Here is a 17,908-nt window from a genome sequence, read left to right as displayed (position 1 = left end):
CAACACAGATTTATGTAATTTTACTTGACGTCTCACATTTTCAGTAGTATGTGTTATTAGTAGTAGTATTATATCATACAACCTCAAGCCAAATCCTACATTTTGCTCATCTCATACTACAGAATTCCAAGATGGACAATATGAAAGACTGAATGTAAAAATGCAAGCAGTTTACCAGTTTACTTATTGCTATCAATGTAATTAGTTCACCATTATGTTTCCATAGCCATATTCTTGCTCAGATTCCAATCTCCTGAGCTTTAACTAGCCAGTGAACACACCTTTCCTTTTCACTAAGAACAAAACTTTATCAGAAGCAAAGTGACAACAGAAGGTGTTTATATGACTACTAAAAATACAACGTTACTTTATTCCTTCCTGAAACAAATAAGAATTTGCCACATTTCCAGCTCCACTACCTGCTGACAAATAAAGGACACCATGTTTATCTCATAATAACCATGTTTATTATCATGTATATCCAGTTCCCAGCACAATTATCAACTTCATTCAAGAGGACTCTTACTTATGCATAGTTTTCTTCTGGCAAAATATACCCGTGTTTCAGAAGCTTACCTATGTTTCACTGAGTTAAAGGCACAAGGAGGTTAAATGACTCAGCACATGTGCACGGCTACTGTTAGCAGCAGGAAAGGGACAATTTATGGGGATGAGAGGCAGGAGATTCCTGCAGAGAAAGGTCTCAAGGCAATCAGCAAATACTGAACTGGTAGCAAGCATCACTGTTAAGGCAGCTTCTTTGGCAGTGGCTGCAGATTCAATGGCCACTTCAGGACACTGGCATCATTTTTCCAATATAGTAACATGCAAGAGGGAGAAGAGGTGAGAAGAGAGTCAGATGCAGAGCACAGAAAAGGAGAAGGAGCCTGAGAAGTAAACTCGTTTTGACCAACTGATCTATTTTTAACTCAGACTGTAGAGCTGTTTGTATGCAAAATTCAGAGCTTGTGGAGAAAAAAAATGCAACAAGCACTATAAAAATATGAATAGGTATATTTCTATGCAGTTTTATAAGCAAATGCATTCCAAGTTTTTCAAACCATATATTTAGCTAAGAAATACTGAAAAAGAAAATTTAGAAAACCTTCTATTTTTGCTTAGATGAAAGTGAAAAAATGAAAACTCATTTTAACCTGTCATAGATTTTTTTTTTTCCTCTTAAATTCACAAAACTTGAGAGAGTTGTTTTCCTATCAATTGCAGTTGTTACTCGTACCCTCAGGATTTTCAGGAGTCAGAAGGTTGGTTTTCATTTTTTTAGAAATACTTGCTATTACACTATGCCAGAAAACATTTTTATTAGACTGATTTTGTAACTAATAACAACTAAAAGCTTGCCAAAATGCATTTACTTACAAGAATAAAAAGAAAATACCATCACTAGATTTGACTGCAGTAGCCTTCCTATTCCTATAGGAATCCTATAAAAAACCTATATATAGTTTTAGCCCCCAGAAACTCCCTTTGTTTTCCAGGTGTTAACTTTCCCAGTATTTCAGTTAAGTTGACCATATGCCAAACAAGAACAAGAAGGGAATAAAATATTTTTATTCCACCCGTTTACTAGTAAGCCAATTTCCTTTCTGTATTTTACTCCGGAGTCTTCCTCTTCATCTAAGTAATTTATTACAGCTAGCAGAAACATCTGCCTTTGCCTCACTTTACTGGGACCCATAAAACAAACTGAGAAGAGTCTAAAAAGTCTAATGCTCTGTATAAATCCTTTTGGAAGGCAAACACTTTGAAGCACATATTGGACCTTCTAATCTTTTCATCTCCCCATCTTACATGCACCCATCGAATGGAAAGATGGAAAAAGAAAGATGGACTTCAACATAATAGGAAGTATGATTACAGACACAATCTCCTTTTATAAACATAGCTTTAAACATCACTTGGGAGGCAAATGGATCATCTCCATTGGGCAATATACAACTAAGAATAATGTTTTATCTTGTGAGCTGTACCGTCAGTTATACAACAGAGCTAAACTACAGCAGTAACTGAGTTACTTGCAATATGTTTCTAGAAGTTGCAGAGTAATAGGATACTTCACACTTACGGGCATACTATTTTCACTAGCACTACTAGACCTCATGTATCCTTTCATTTTCTATCACTCAAAACTGGATTGTACAGTTTTTAACACAAACTCACTTCTACAGGTGTTACTCTTAAGCTTTCCGCAGCATTTGGCTTTCAAATCCTCCCAAGAGAGGGAACAAGTTCCTGTGTTACAAAGAAATCTAAGACAATCGTTTGCTCTTTGGTCTGTGCTGTCATAACCCTTCAAAAACATTTCATGTGTTTGGAAAGCACTGTAAATTTAAATTAGATACGAATCCTTGTTCTTGTAAGTGTAGAAAGACATCATATAAGATATGGAAACTATGCATTAACAGAACAAAACACATATCCAGCTTCCTTTTGAACTAAGTTGCAAGCTGCAACCAAAGGCATACATTCTGATTACATGAAGGCATGTAAAAAACTGCACTGGATTTTTTTCCTCTGCATTCAAGAAATCAGAATATAAATAAGTATTTATTTTCCATTACAGCAGGAAAAGCTGTGATACGATACATTTTCTTTGTTCCACCAAATTTTAACAGACACGAATATAATTGCATTACCTTTCTTGCAGTTGGTTTTTCCACCATAGTGCTATCACTGTCAGAATTTTCTATTTGAGCTGTTTTTGCAGATCCAGATTTGGGCATTTTATAGCTGTTTACTAGCCGTATCTTGTATCAGTGGGTTCATTGTGTGTCTGGAAAAAAGAACAAGCAGAAAACAACCACTGAAACCATCAGTATATAAATTACAATGACAAACCAGGAAAAACATTACTGCAAATGGTAGCAGAGTTGAATACTACTCCAAAAAACTAGACTAACAGTCTCACCTGACTCCACGTACCCCGCTCATTGACAGCTCCCACCCTAGAGTGAAAACCAAAACCAGAAACATAGCTACTGGTGGAGACGGTGGCACCAGAAAACCACAGTTACATGCTGAAGTGCCCTCATCCTTCTAACCTACATTTCTGACAGACTTAAAGCTTCCAGGTATTTGACCTCTCGCTGCAGTTCAATATGCCACTTTGTTTTATAGGCAATAAGACTAGCTGAACGGATAAAATCATTTCTGGTCACACAGCCAACAAAAGCTTATCTTTCTAGTCCAGGAAACTGAAATACTCTCTATCTAAAATATTTTTGAAAGGTTGTCCATCTTGGTGACGGTGCTATCCTCTCTAGTGGAACAAGAGATTTATCAAGAAGAAAAATATGTTAAATGTTTAAGAACATTACAATGTTAAAAATGATTTTAAAATGCTTTCTGGAAATAGAAACAATTTCCACTGTCAAACATATTAATTACATAATCCATCATTATAGGTACATGCATACGAATCTAAGAGCTCTGCAGTATTTCAACTCTGTGTCACACCAAGTGTCACATAATGCAATTCTGAATTTTCTGTTGCTTGCTGTTATACTTTTCTGCTTCAAGACAAGCTAAGCACTTTTAAAACCTGACATGAAAGTCAAGTTGTCCTAAAAACTTATGTCAGGAACATAGCAGAAAACTGCTTTTCACTTACAACACTGCCAGCAATATCTAGTCTAGTGCTTTCTAGTATCATTTACTATCTTTCTAAGAGACACAAAGATGTTAATACAAAGAAAAAAGGTACGATAAGCTGAAAGGACAAAATATCCCATCAGCACACTAGAATTTTTACTACATAAGGCATGAAGCACTATGATAGGAGAGTCTAGATGAAAAAAACAACCAAACTGCAAACACTATGAATTCTGAATTGCAAAACAAGAATAGAGAAGACCTAATGCTTCTCTTCATGTTGTCTGGTTAGAGCAATTGCCAAGGCATGAGCTACAAGGGGCTGGGAATAAGCAGGGCAAACTCAGCTCACCACTTAAGTAAAAGGCTAAAAGAGAACCTAGCAAATAACATTAGAAATTTAACCTAAAGAAATGCGTATCAAGAACTCTCATCTGACTTGGAGAAGCTCACGAGCACTCATTTCAACTCTCCAGAGTTGTGCTGTTGATTCTTTCACTCTGTTCAGGCTTGTTAAGAGTCAAGCACGTTGCTAAGCCACTACGGACTGCTCCACATAAATCCCAAACTGCAGTCAGATTTGTGGCTTAGCTAAGACTCAAAAGCCAGTTCCAGCTCCGGGTGAAAACCAAGAGATCTAAGAAAAAATAAATATATGTCCTACAGCAAAAACAGTGTCATGACCAAAAACCCCAACAAAGTCATTTGCTGAACTCATTCGTCTGACTTGCACTTGTAAGAGTGCCAAGATGAAAAGGTCATGTGAAAATTAAAACTGCATTTGACTTCATTTTAAGAAGACCCACGAAACACCCCGAGCTTAGAGCAGACATATCATGCTACAAATATTTCCAGGACCACAGTCTTACTGAGTCTTCTAGTAATTGTTCTGCTTATGTCAGCTAGGTGTTGTTTCAGGTATGATGTTTTGTTGTTGCTTTATAGCCAAGATTTTTGGGAACATCATGAAGGGAATTTGCTGCTGTAATAGGATCGGGACTGCTACTTTGGTTTGACACTGGTAACTAACTGCTATATTCTCTTTAGTGCTAGACCTGACACTCAAAACTTCCAGATTTAAACAATTTTCTACCCCTCCACTCCCTTCAAGAGACCTAAACCTACATGAAATGATCTTGCAGAATACTTGGCTTTAAATAGCTTTAAACTGGAAGAAGGTACATTTAGAGTAGATATTAAGAAGAAATTCTTTACTGTGAGGGTGGTGAGACACTGGAACAGGTTGCCCAGTGAGGCTGTGGATGCCCCTTCCCTGGAAGCATTGAAGGCCAGGCTGGATAGGGCTGTGAGCAACCTGGTCTTTTGTTTTGATAATATAACAAAAGGGCCCCCTTCCTGTAAACATTTTGATATATCCTAATGACCACAACTGCCTTCAAGCTTCTCAATATATAAAAAGTGCTATATTAATCAAGTATTTCTGACTGCATATTCTGCTTTTCTTTCATTGCATTCTCTTTCCTTCCTTTAAACCCACTACTTGATTCCTTGAAGCTACCTCCATTCCTACTTTGATTATCACAGAATCACCAATGTTGGAAAAGACCTACAAGATCATCCAGTCCAATCAGCTGCCTATCACCAACAGTTCTCACTAAACCACGTTCCCCAACACAATGTCCAAATGTTCCTTGAACACCCCCAGGTGTGACTCCACCACCTCCCTCTGCAGCCCATTCCACTGCCTGACCACTCTGTGAGAGAAGTAGTATTTCCTAACGTCCAGCCTGAACTGGACACAGCTTGAAGCCATTCCCTCTAATCCTATCACCAATTACATGAGAGAAGAGACCGATCCCCAGCTCACTACAACCTCCCTTCGGGTAGTTATAGAGAGCAATAAGGTCTCCCCTGAGCATCCTATTCTCCAGACTGAACATTCCCAGCTCCTTCAGCCTCTCCTCATAAGGCCTGTGCTCCAGACCCCTCACCAGCTTTGTTGCCCTTCTTTGAACACACTCCAGGGCCTCAATGACTTCTTGCAGAGAGGGGCCCAAAACTGGACACAGTACTCGAGGTGCAGCCTCACCAGAGCTGAGTACAGGGGTCAATCACTTCCCTGTTCCTGCTGGCAGCACTGTTTCTGATGCAAGCCAGGATGCCATTGGCTTTCTTGGCCACCTGGGCACACTGCTGGCTCATATTCAGCCAAGCATCAATCAATATCCTCAGATCCATTCCCTCTACACAGTCTTCCAGCCACTCTGCCCCAGGCTTGTAGAGATGCCTGGGTTGTTGTGGCCAAAGCATTGTGACCCAGAACTTGGTCCTGTTGAACCTCATCCCATTGGCTTCAGCCCAGCTCTCCAGCCCGTTCAGACCCCGTGGGGCCTCGCTACCCCCAGGCAGATCCACACTTCCAGCCAACTTGGTGTCATTTGCAAACTTACTCAATGTAGTGCACTAATGCCCTCATCCAGGTCATCAATAAAGATACTGAAGAGTGCCCCAGCACTGACCCCTGGGGAACACCAATTATGACTGGTCACCAGTTGTATTTAGCTCCATTCACCCCCACTCTCTGGGCCCAGACCTCCAGTCAGTTCCTTACCCAGCCAAGGGTGTACCTGTCCAAGCCACGGGCTGCCAGCTTCTGCAGGAGAATACTGTGGGAGACAGTGTCAAAGACTTTGCTGAAGTCTAGGTAGACCACATCAACAGCCTTTCCCTCATCTACCAGACAGGGCACAAGATCATAGAAGGAGATCAGGTTGGTCAAGCAGGACCTGCCTTTCATGAATCCAAGCTGGCTGTGTCCTTTCAATGCTCTGAACACAGTCAGATTTGAATTCAAAGTGAAGACGTAGAACGTTAGCAGGTTTTTCTAGGGAAACCTAGAACTGCCTGCTTTGAACTCCTCCAGGGATGTTTCTTAATGCAATTACTGGCTCAGCAAGAAGTCTTGATGGCCTATTCCAAATCATCAGAACCCTACATTTAAAAGTTACATTTTTTACATCCAAATTATTCTTTGTCACAGCACTGTCCAAACAAGCAGTTCTAACACTTGGTCAGACAAAGGCACAACTGTGCTTTTCCTCCAAAAAATAGATCCTTCTCATGCTTTCAATAAAACTTCAGTAGTGCGTGGGGACAGGACTAGGGGTAATGGGATGGAAGTACAGCATAGAAAGTTCCGCACGAATGTGTGGAAGAACTTCTTTACAGTGAGGGTGATGGAGCACTGGAACAGGCTGCCCAGGGAGGTGGTGGAGTCTCCTTCTCTGGAGATATTCAAGACCTGCCTGGACACCTACCTGTGTGACGTGGTATAGGGAGCCTGCTTTGGCAGGGGGGTTGGACTCGATGATCTCTAGAGGTCCCTTCCAACCCCTACAATTCTGTGATTCTGTGAAAACTGCCTCCTGCTAAATAAACTTTCCTGCATATAACAAAATCAGATACTGTGAATGCTTGGTCCTTATGAACAAATGTCTTTCCATCCCATTTATTATCCATCATCAACATCCTATTACTTGTAATACCATGTTAAATTTTTCTCTCAATTATTTTCCATCAAAAGTTTTAAAAAAATGCTATTTTTCTCATTAAAGTACCAAAGACATGTCTTTTAACAGATTATTTAGAATTATTTGACCCAAAACAAGATTTTCGGATAACCAGCTACAGAAAACTGAAGTTACATTTAATCCTTAATATCTACAAGTTACTATATTATCTTTCTATAGGCTTACACCTAGTGCTAAGGAAAGGGCATGCCTTCACACGTGAGAAACCAGGAATGCATGCAGTACCCCAACAGAGCTGCTGCTGTTACTCAAACCCTTTGAAGAACTTCTTACCCTCAGCTCAGGTTCCTGAGAAACTGAGGCCCGTGTGATTGAGCTGTGGGTGATTCACCAATGGCTTTCAAACTCATAGGTGGCTTTGCATAAATCTGACAGCAGAGAAAAGTTAGCAAGGACTTCAAGAACTTCTAAATTTCATGGAAAAAGGTGGCCAGCAGCAAATAATCTGTCGCTGTTTTCCCTGAGGCACAGTTCCAACATGAACCACACGGCATACAACAAAAATCCACATGAAATGACCTGTTTAAGCTGCTACTTTCTCTCCCCCAGTCACAGCAGAGTGTTTCAGTTGGGACTTGCATGCTCCCAGTTAATCAACCACACGACATAAATCTGTAAGAAATTAAGCATCACTTGCTTAATTATTCAAGGTATGTCTTTTCCATAACACATAAAACAAAACTTACACAAGGTTTAGAGAAGATTTTCTTTGATAGCCCTGATGTAAAGTTACCTTGAAGGCCAGCTGACTGCCATTAAAGCAAGGCAGAAGGGCACAAGATTGAACCTCGGTAACATTAAGAGCAGATGGGTTACTTTCCAAGACACTACATCTGTCCTTGTGCTCTAGAATGCGTGTGCATTTAAGAAAAACAACAAGGAAGCTGCCATAAGGTGCCTTTACTCTTCTGCATCTCCCTTCTTTTATCTGCAGAGGAGAAAGAAAAACAAAAACCAAACCACCTCTCTTCCAGTAAGGATTTACTCCAGACTGGGAAACACTGAATCAACTGTACGAAATATCTGCTATAAATATTTGACAGGAGTAGTCCAGAACGTTTTGCTAAAATTAGACTTAGAAAAATGACAGCTGAGGCTACAACTACATTACCGAGAAGTGGAGCATTTCAAGAGCAGATCTGTAGAGCAGCAAAAATTCAACATTTGCCACATGTAGCAGTTTTGCTCTGGACTAGGCCTAGCGCAATCCCATGCACTAAACATACTTCAAAGACTGAAGCCCATTCAGCACATTCCAGAATGCTTAGCTTTGGCCAGGAGAAATCAAACACCAAAGCTATTCCATAGAGCAAACTGAACTACGGCAAGGAGAAATGCTGAAGATAGTTACAAGTACATTCCTGATTCACCCAAAGGCACTGATATAGATTTCTTCTTAGACATCATCTCCTCTTCCCCACACCTCAAGACTTTCTCTGGTTCAAATTTATTTCAAAATGACTGGTCTGACCCAGATCTCAGTGATACTGAAATTCTGTTAAGGAAAGGAAGACAAAAAGTTGGTGGATGAGTACACAAGAGAAGTCTAAGAACAGCCAGGGAATGGAAGTTTTTCCTGTCAACATTTGGTATTTTGCTTGGAGAAATCCAGCAGTCCAATCTGTATGTATATATTGGCTAATTAAGAAGCGTGTTGGTAACCCCAGCCCAGCCACACCAAACGTTATCAGTATCCCAGTGGGAGTGGCAAAGGCAGCAGAGGCAAAAAGGAAGGGATAAGGCACAAAGGAACAAAAGCTACAGAAAACAGCTTTAGATATAAAAATATATATACACACAGCGCAAGGAGCAGAATTTAAGCAAAATACGTCAATTTAAATAAGTAGAGTGCCCTCAGGCTTCTTGTAGCTTCTTCTCCTCCTCCCCATTCACTTCCCATCAGGAAAGGGCAAACAGCTTAAGCATTTCATTTCACAGTAAATGCATCTCCAAGCAAACAATTCAGAGAAGTGCTTTCTTTCCAAGGAAAGGTTAACCAACTAGCAGTGCCAGTGATACATGAAATATCATGTAGGAACATGTAGCAGCGCTGTCAGTTTTCTTCTTGCAGAAGTTGTTATTACCTCTATATAGTTACTCCAACACAACCCTCTGCTATACAACAAAACACATTCCAGTCAGATTTCAGTGCGTGCCTTAACTGAGATCATTAGTATCTACTTTATCATCTGTGGGGTCCATTAAGAAAATAGAACAAGATAATTATTTGAGATATTTTACTATGGATTTAGAGACAGGTTAAGAAAAACAAGACCAAGAAAATGGGACAGTGGAGAAAGAGAGCACTCAGGTCTGAATATGCAAAGATGCAACATTTACTAAGGGCAGAGGAAAGCACAGCAGGTCAGAACTGTGCTTTTCTGGTTCAGCAAGTTAAGCATCACGTCTATGAAAGGAACAGCTGTATTTTGACCTGATAATTCCCACACAGTATGCCTGTGTGCAAGTAAAGCTTCAGACTATCAAAACAAGAGAATGCAGCTGCAATGAGGAACCAGCAGACATACAAACTTGAGAGGATAAGTAGGAAAGGACCACTAGGGAGCAGAGCCCAGTACACCCCCATGATCAGCACACAAGATTATTTTCCCCACAGTGTGGAGCACAAACCAGAAATACCCACATCTTGGCACTCCTGTGGCTCTGTAGAACAATCTCAAGTACTGCATCCACTTTCAGTTTTAATGGAGAATGACCAACATAACCACTGTCATCAGTTTTCCAATAACTCCTTGGATAAACATGGAGAAACGAAGGCTTAGATGCTGCTTGTGTCTAATGGGAAGGGCAGATGAAAGCAGAAGACAGGATATTGCCCAGAGCAGGTAACATGTCTGCCAAGAACAGAAGCACAGGACTAGGATTCCTCTGCACTTCGGAGCTTAGGGAGGGAACTTACACATTGTTCAGTGTTTCAAACCTACTAAGCTCCATTGAGATATCAACTGGACTTCACATCACAACCAATAACTGCAGCTAGCAGGAGGCAGGCACTACAAGAAAGCGTGAGCAGCATTATCAGGGGACAGTAATAACACTGGGAATAAAGCCAGGAAGAAGGCAAGTGAGAAATGGCACAAAAACCAAGATGATGGAAGTCGGGTCTGCTTTAAAAAAGTGCAGAAGGGGCATAGCAGACCTAGACACAGCATTCTGCTGGTTCCGCCCAACCTGTCCTTTGCTGTCTGTTCCTATCTCACTCCCCCATCCATTTTCTTCTCCTGCACAGTTACACCTCCCACTTTATCACACACTTGTTACCTCTTTGCCATAGTAGAGAAAGCTCAGATCTCAAAACAGTGTATATGGAGGAACACCTTCCAGAGGAGAGCTATAATTTCACTTAAAGGCATACTGTGACATTCTCACTATTTGTATATCCTCCGATCACGTGAAAATTAACAAGTTCTACAGAAAGCAGGTGTAAATCAACATCGGCCAGTCAAGAAACAGACAGGTTCCCTGAATTATGCTCTGTAATACAGCTCACTTCAGAAAAGCAGAAGATTCCTTCAGTAGGTGACCAAGCCCTTTTCTTCTTCAAAAGGATCAGACACAAACCTGCTATGAAAAATCATAGAATCACAGAATTGTAGGGGTTGGAAGGGACCTCTAGAGATCATCGAGTCCAACCCCCCTGCCAAAGCAGGCTCCCTACACCACGTCACACAGGTAGGCGTCCAGGCGGGTCTTGGATATCTCCAGAGAAGGAGACTCCACCACCTCCCTGGGCAGCCTGTTCCAGTGCTCCGTCACAAAAATGGCCTTTGAATAGTAGGCCTAGCCTACTTTAAAATCTCATTAGAACATTATACAAAATACTGTTCTGTGATTTCAAAGTGAACGGTGACCGTAGCCACAAAGGTACTAGCCTTTTTATCAAGGTCTTCATTGCAGACATCTATGCAAATGCAGTTATCCTATAATCGTAGCAGCAGTTTGATATTTGCAATGGAAACAGTTAAAGGGCTATTACAGGCTTCTCTTGAGCAAAAGTAATTCTAGGCTTCTGGTGCAAAGTTCTGTGAAAACAAAGTTACACAAATCACAATTACCTCCACTCAACCATTCAGCATCCAAAGTTGAATGTACTGTGCATGTTCATGCTGAGGGTTTACTGAACAGCCCAGCTCCCAAGATGCTAAAGTCGAAGCTGACTAGGTACAACATCTCTACACTAGCAGATTTTTTCCAAAGACCTGTAATACATAAGACGTATAGAACTAGAATGGACTGAACATACACTTACAGCAAGCCTGCCTACCGCAACGGTCCAGAAGCATGCTGTCCTTTGTAAGCTTAAAGGAAAGCATATTTTGCATATACTTCCTGAATATGGTGTGCCATCAAATACAGTGAACAGAGGAATTTACCAGGCACATTTTTGACTTTCACTGTGTGGTGTCTCATTGTACTTGCAGCTCTGCTCTCTAGCAGTAACCAGTAGATGAACGCTATTGGCCTTAGGCAGCACACCTGTTCTATCTATCTGTTGGAAAGAGCAGTGCCTAAAAGTCACTGCATGCATCTTTTACAGACAAAACATGGAAGAACATTCTCATTTCGCAAATATTCACAAGCTCTTTTCACACGTAATCACAACAGTTCAGCCCATGCAGATTCCAATGTCAGAGTTACAGAGTTACAGTGAAAGAACTGCCATCTAACACATATTCTCAAACTAATGGTGCCTAAGGCAACAGTCTGTTGCAAAATTAAGTGTAAATGCAGTACCCAGTACGGACATGAGTCACAAGTTTGGCAGATTTTGCAGAATGTGATGACAAAATGACAAAACACTTTTGGTCAAGAAACGGGGAATTCTTCATTATTAGAATCTTCCTTTAAGACTTGCACAGTACTTTAAATGACTGTGGCTAGAATGTGCAACACTGAGATCAGTTTTACTCCACTGCTACGACTATTGTGCAACCTCATAAGAAGTGCCTTACTCCCTTCTCTCCACAGCAATTCTATGGTTTAGATGAGCCACTCGAAGGAAAAAAAAGCAGCCATCTACCACAAAACATCTACTCAAAATGCTGTGAGTAGACCTGGATGTGTATTTGGAGACTCCTCAGATACTAGTTAATGTACAGAACAGATCAAAGGACTTTATCCTATCAGAGTGCACTTCCACACTTTAATTCGAAATGAGGAGATATTTGAGATTCAAATACATTGCAGAAATACTTGTATAACTCCTAAGAAAAACAAAATATTTTAATCTCATTTTTAAAAGCTGTCCTTGCACAGTGAAATAAGAATGGGCAGTGACTACTCACAATCTCCAAAACAGCTTTATATATACTCTAAAGTACCTACTCACAGCGTGTCAGACTGCACTACACAGGGAAAGGATGAAGTCCCCAAAAACAGCTGACGCTCAGGCAGCAAGAAAGATTTTCCAGTGCTTCAGCTGGAACTAACCGCTGCTTCCTACCAAAATAAAGAATGTATCTAATAGTCTAGGAATTTCTACTAGGAAGAGCGAAAAAATGAGGACATACAACTCAGCCTTATTCAGAAAAGAAACTAGGATCTTTGCTGAGGTTTTGTTGCACTTGCTTACATTCCCATCCAGAATGTCTTCAACTCCGTGTTTTAAAGGCCTGAGTTTACCTATGCTTAGTTTCAAGCTGCAGGCACTTCACAATACCCTACAATTTATTTTCAATGCATTTAAACTTCTCAGCCTCTTTCTAACAAATACACTGTATTAAAGTGCATGACTTTATCCAGAGATTGAGTTTTAAGAAGTAAGAAATTTATTTCTAATGAAATACATGCTTACTGAAGAATACAAAAACTTAAGTAATTATGGAGTAGTTGGGTTTGGAAGGAATATTGAGAGGTTATGTAAGTCCTGTTATCTGGTCAGTCAGATGTTTGCAGCTGCCCTCGTACCTTACAAAGAACAAAGTCTACCACCTAAGGAGGAAAAATTGGTAACAGAAACACCAGCTCATACAAGCCTTCCTGTTCTTGACCAACTGTAGGCAACAAGGTTATTATACAAGTAGTATAACATGAAAAAGAGAGAACACTTGCCCCAAATTTCATTTACAAAATCTTATTCGCTGATTTAAAATAACACACACATGAACATGCCTCTGAGATTTGTTGGATGGACTGACTAGAATTGTAAAGGTACTACAGATAACACCATCCTCCAGTAACAGGTGTATCAGAGCAAGAGATTGCTCCTGTCATAGCACATCTCATCATTAGAAAGATGCCTATGACTCATTCAGTTTGGATGGCTGGAACATTGACTTAGGACAATATTTAAACACCAACCAAGAAAGAACTGAAGCACCTATTGCAGTAGTGCTGCACATTATACTTCTACTTAAAACTCCATAATCTACATTGTAGAATGAAACCAACACACTGTCACTGATTTGCATCTGAAAGTAAAAAAGAAAACAAAAACAAAAAGCTAGATAAGATGAAACAAAACAGCCCTACAGTAACCAATAACTCCAAGTTGATCTTTGGCCTTCAGCAATATTTTCATTTGCTAAACATTCCCTCTGAACTGAGACGCTGGCTTGGCCCCGAGTGCCCCCACTGAAGTATTTTAAGTAACACTCCAGGCAAAAAGCGGACTTCAACCTTCTGTGATCACTCTTACTAATGGCAATCGCAGCACTGTCACAGCAACTGAAGAAACTCACTTCTTTTGCTGTACAAAAATTGTTGACAAACTGATGAAGTTGAAAAAATCATGTAGTTCCAACCCCCCTGCCTGGCAGGGCCACCAAACATACACCTTTACTAGATCAGGTTGCCCAGGGTCCCGTCCAACCTGGCCTTGAACACCTCCAAGGACGGGGCATCCACAACCTCCCTGGGCAGCCTGTTCCAGGGCCTAACCACTCTCCTAGTAAAGAACTTCCCCCTAACATCCAACCTAAATCTTCCCTCTTTTAACTTAAAACCATTTCCCCGTGTCCTGCTATTGTCAGCCCTTTTGAAGAGTTTACTCCCCTCCTGGGTGTAAGTTCCCTTCAGGTACTGAAAGGCTGCAATGAGATCACCCTGCAACCTTCTCTTCTCCAGGTTGAACAAGCCCAGCTCCTTCAGCCTGTCCTCATAGGGGAGGTGCTCCAGCCCCCTGATCATCTTTGTGGCCCTCCTCTGGTCACAATATTCCTAAAAAGCCTGTACCCCATAGCTTTTCTAAAACAGATGACAGAACAACCAACTTTCAGGGATCCTCTCCCTACAACCTCTTCCTACATTATAGTTTTATTCCAGTCTCTACTCCCATAGGACTCCTCTTGAGCAGTACTTGACAGCTTGTGATTTAACCCACTCATCAAACAATGTGAAGTCTCATCAAAAAAGTCCAAGCACAAACAAATCTTACCATCTCAGAAAGGCAAACAATCACAGAATCACAGAGATTCTGTTTAAGCTCAACAAGTCTACTTAGTTGTTCACTAAAATATATCTATAAAGCCAGGGAAACATCTATACAACAGGTAGTCTCTGATTTATACCTCAATTCTATGGCTATTTCTATTGAGGACACACTTACAGAATGCAAGTCCTACCGACACTGGATTACAACATCATCTGTTCCTTCAGAAAAGCCTCTGTAGTGCTGTAGGTTTGGTTAATAACAAAGCAAGAAGACTGAAAAAGTACATTACAAATGAACTTTCCAAACCATAATCTTAAGTAATATAATTTTTGCAAAGAAATTGAAAAAGCATAAAAAGATGGACTATTTTATATAAAAATGGCATACCAGAGCATTTGAGAATGGCAGAATCATTATCAGTAATTCAATACCGTCTCACTTTCTAAAAATAACAAATAAACAGAGAAAGGAGGCAAACGCCTCTACTGACACTAACTTTTCTCCTATTTAATTAATGTACTTTTAATATCCAAGGAAAGTGCTGCATTCAAAGCATCTGAGGTAACACCTTGTGGCAAAACTGATTTTAAGTGGAGCAAGTTAAAATACTAAAGCTGAAAGTTTGTGGAACCTGTGTAACATCAACCAGATGACTTTCACTTCAAAGAACAGCTTGGAATGATTCAGAAGCAAAATAACCTCCCTGATCTCTTGTATATACATTTCTTTTTATGCATACAGGCAGGGGCACAACCTCTCCCCACCTAGGAGATACAAGATGTAAGAAGCATACATTTAAGAACAGGGGTATTTCTACTGGCATCAACAACAAAACAGAACCAAGCCAACAGAAGCATTTCCTCTCCCCAGCCTAGTGACAAACCTAATTAACAGAAGTCACCAATACTGACTCCCATTCCAGTTGGGCTGGAGCAGCTCCCACCTAGTGACACGGGCTGTCATTCCATCTGAGCCACAGACACTATCCCTACAGCATTCCCAGCATTTCTCCCTGTGGGCCAGGAGGGAACTGCAGCCAGCCAAACCTGAAGGATGTTTGTCAGCATTGCTTACTCTCACACTCATTTCCCAGCTCCAAGACCAAGCCCACATCTGTTCATGGAAGACACAGGCATTACTGGTTTTACATACGGCTGATCGTTCTGCCAGGAAGAGCTGGCAAGAAAGCAGATGACGATGAGAATCACAAATACAACCGCTGGAAGAAATACTTGTTTTTCTCCTCGAGAGGAATTCTGACGGTTCAAAAACACTCTGAGCTTCTTTTCAGGTGTTATCAATATTTGGATGATTATATCAGAAGAAATACTCTTATCAGTATTTATGCTCTAGATACGTATTGTTTATCTTCTTCTGCAGTAGAAAATCGGGTCCTTTCACTTTCAGTTTTCCACTCAGAAGCTTAGTCTGAGTTGCAGGCACTGGAAGAGGCTTTCTTCAATGAAGTGCCAATACAAACAACATAGAGAATAAATACAGGTGTTTGTCTTCTTGGAGGAAAGGGAAGGAAGAAGAGAGAGAGAAACTGCAGACTGTATATTTAATGAGCAAGACGAAGCACAAGGAAGTCTTGCTTATGGAAGCACTTCGTCATTGCTATTTAAAAAAAATAGTAATAATTGAGAAGCAGAACTTAGCAGAACATAGCACAGCTTGACAAGGCTACCACAAAACAAGAAGTAATGCAGCAAGACTGCATCCTCTGGTGACTAAAAATGTATTTTTCCTGACTAATTTCACTACCTATAACAGTTGGGTGAGGTGGGGGTGGAGATAGAGGAAGAGTTCTATTTGAAAGAAAGCCACTCGACAGTTTTTGAATTTATCAAGCTTTCAGCAAGGAATCCCAACAGGCTGGCTAAGCCTAGCAGCATTTTATTCACACAGTTAGGCTGAATTCCAGGTTCAACTGGACACAGCTCTGAGCAATCCGCTCTGCTGGCCCCGCTCTGAGCAGGGGGACGGACTGGATGCCCTCCAGAAGCGCCTTCCAATCTCAGCAAGGCTACGATTCCGTTCCGTGAATTAGAAACACAGCTGTTCTTTAACTCGGAGGCTGCATGTCCACCGGCAGTTCTCTCCTCCTGCTGATATGCTCAGCATATTAAAAGGTTTAAGTCTCTTACATTCCCCAGCAACTTATGCCATGAAGTCAGGACAGCATTTATTCCAACAAAGAACCCGTGCAGCTTGTGAGTACTGATGGCAGAGTCAAGTTAAATCATATCATTAAGACAGCTGTGTAGAATACACATTGGGAAGCATCCTATTTTTACTGAGGCCCATACTTGCTGTCACAATAAGCATCTACACAGAAAAACCTTCATCTCCTTACTCTGAGAAGCAGACTCTAGCAAGCTCTAGAGTGCTTGATAGACTTTCTCCTCATTCTAGACAGCCTCTCTAAATGAAGGAGTTTCTTGATCCTATAAAGAGAAAACCTATTCTGGGAGAGAAAAGAAAGGAGTCACGCTTGCCCAAGAGTCAGGAGCTGAAGACACTTATTGCAAATCCATGACGAGGTTTGCCTTTTCATCTACAAAGTCTAAAAAACTTGTATGTTTGCAGGTGCTTCCTCTTGACTCTTTTTTAGGATGAGCTCTGGGCTCAAAGGAAGCACCTGCACAGATTCTGAACATAACGATACTCCCTTTCAGCTAAATGGAGAAGTGGAGTCGTAAGCCTCAGTTTTGATCTACTGCTTATTCCCTAAAGATGCAGCAAAATAAATCTTGGTCAGCTAAGGCTGTTCCATCAGTACAGCGTCTGCCAAAGAAAAGCTTAAAGCAGCTCAATGACCAAGTTTAAATTTCTTCTATGGGGATCCACAATCCCTTTAGTAACTCAGTAAAGATCTGTAAGCCCAGAGATTTCAGGTCCATTCCAAGTACCTCTGCATAACTACAGTGAGTAACACACTTCACCCTCACTAATGTTTCTACATCACTGGGAAGTTGAGGGGATTGGAAGACGCAGAACAAGTTACTTTCAAGACAAGATTGTTTACTTCTTTTAAGTTTTAGAAAGTAATATGGCTGTCAAGACCATATTAGAGTCTGTTCTAATAATATATATACCAGGAAACAAATTTTCCCTTTTTTCCTTATCTGCAAACTAGCAGTAAGAAGCCAGATTAGATTGCTGAACAGGGCAGCAAAGAAAGCTGATTTCTCTCAGCATTCTTTGTTAAACAAGATCTTGAAGTGAGAGTTAACAAGAGAAAAATATTTCTGCAACCTGGCTGGTAAAGCTATCTGTCCAGTCAAAGCCTGGATAGTTTGAAAGGCAAGATACCCATGAAGTGGGATGTAAAAGAAAGAGATGGGAAACTACC

General features: G+C 40.7%; 1 protein-coding gene across 5 annotated transcripts in view; it reads right to left on the bottom strand.

Annotated features, from left to right (window-relative positions):
• Nucleotides 1-17,908, bottom strand: part of ANKRD12 (ankyrin repeat domain 12) — a 56,915-nt gene that overhangs the window by 36,130 nt on the left and 2,877 nt on the right. For all 5 annotated transcript variants that reach the window (XR_001553436.3, XM_015855254.3, XM_015855253.3 and 2 more), the window contains exon 2: nucleotides 2,655-2,791. Coding sequence is in view for 3 of the 5 variants with exons in the window: in XM_015855254.3 (XP_015710740.2) it covers nucleotides 2,655-2,741 (87 nt within the window). In the remaining 2 variants the exon portion in view is untranslated. The remainder of the gene's footprint in view (nucleotides 1-2,654; nucleotides 2,792-17,908) is intronic.

Source organism: Coturnix japonica, chromosome 2 (assembly GCF_054131305.1).
Source record: "Coturnix japonica strain WE chromosome 2, WE-NBRP24, whole genome shotgun sequence".
Taxonomy (NCBI): Eukaryota; Metazoa; Chordata; class Aves; order Galliformes; family Phasianidae; genus Coturnix; species Coturnix japonica.
This window is presented reverse-complemented; position numbering and strand designations above follow the sequence as displayed.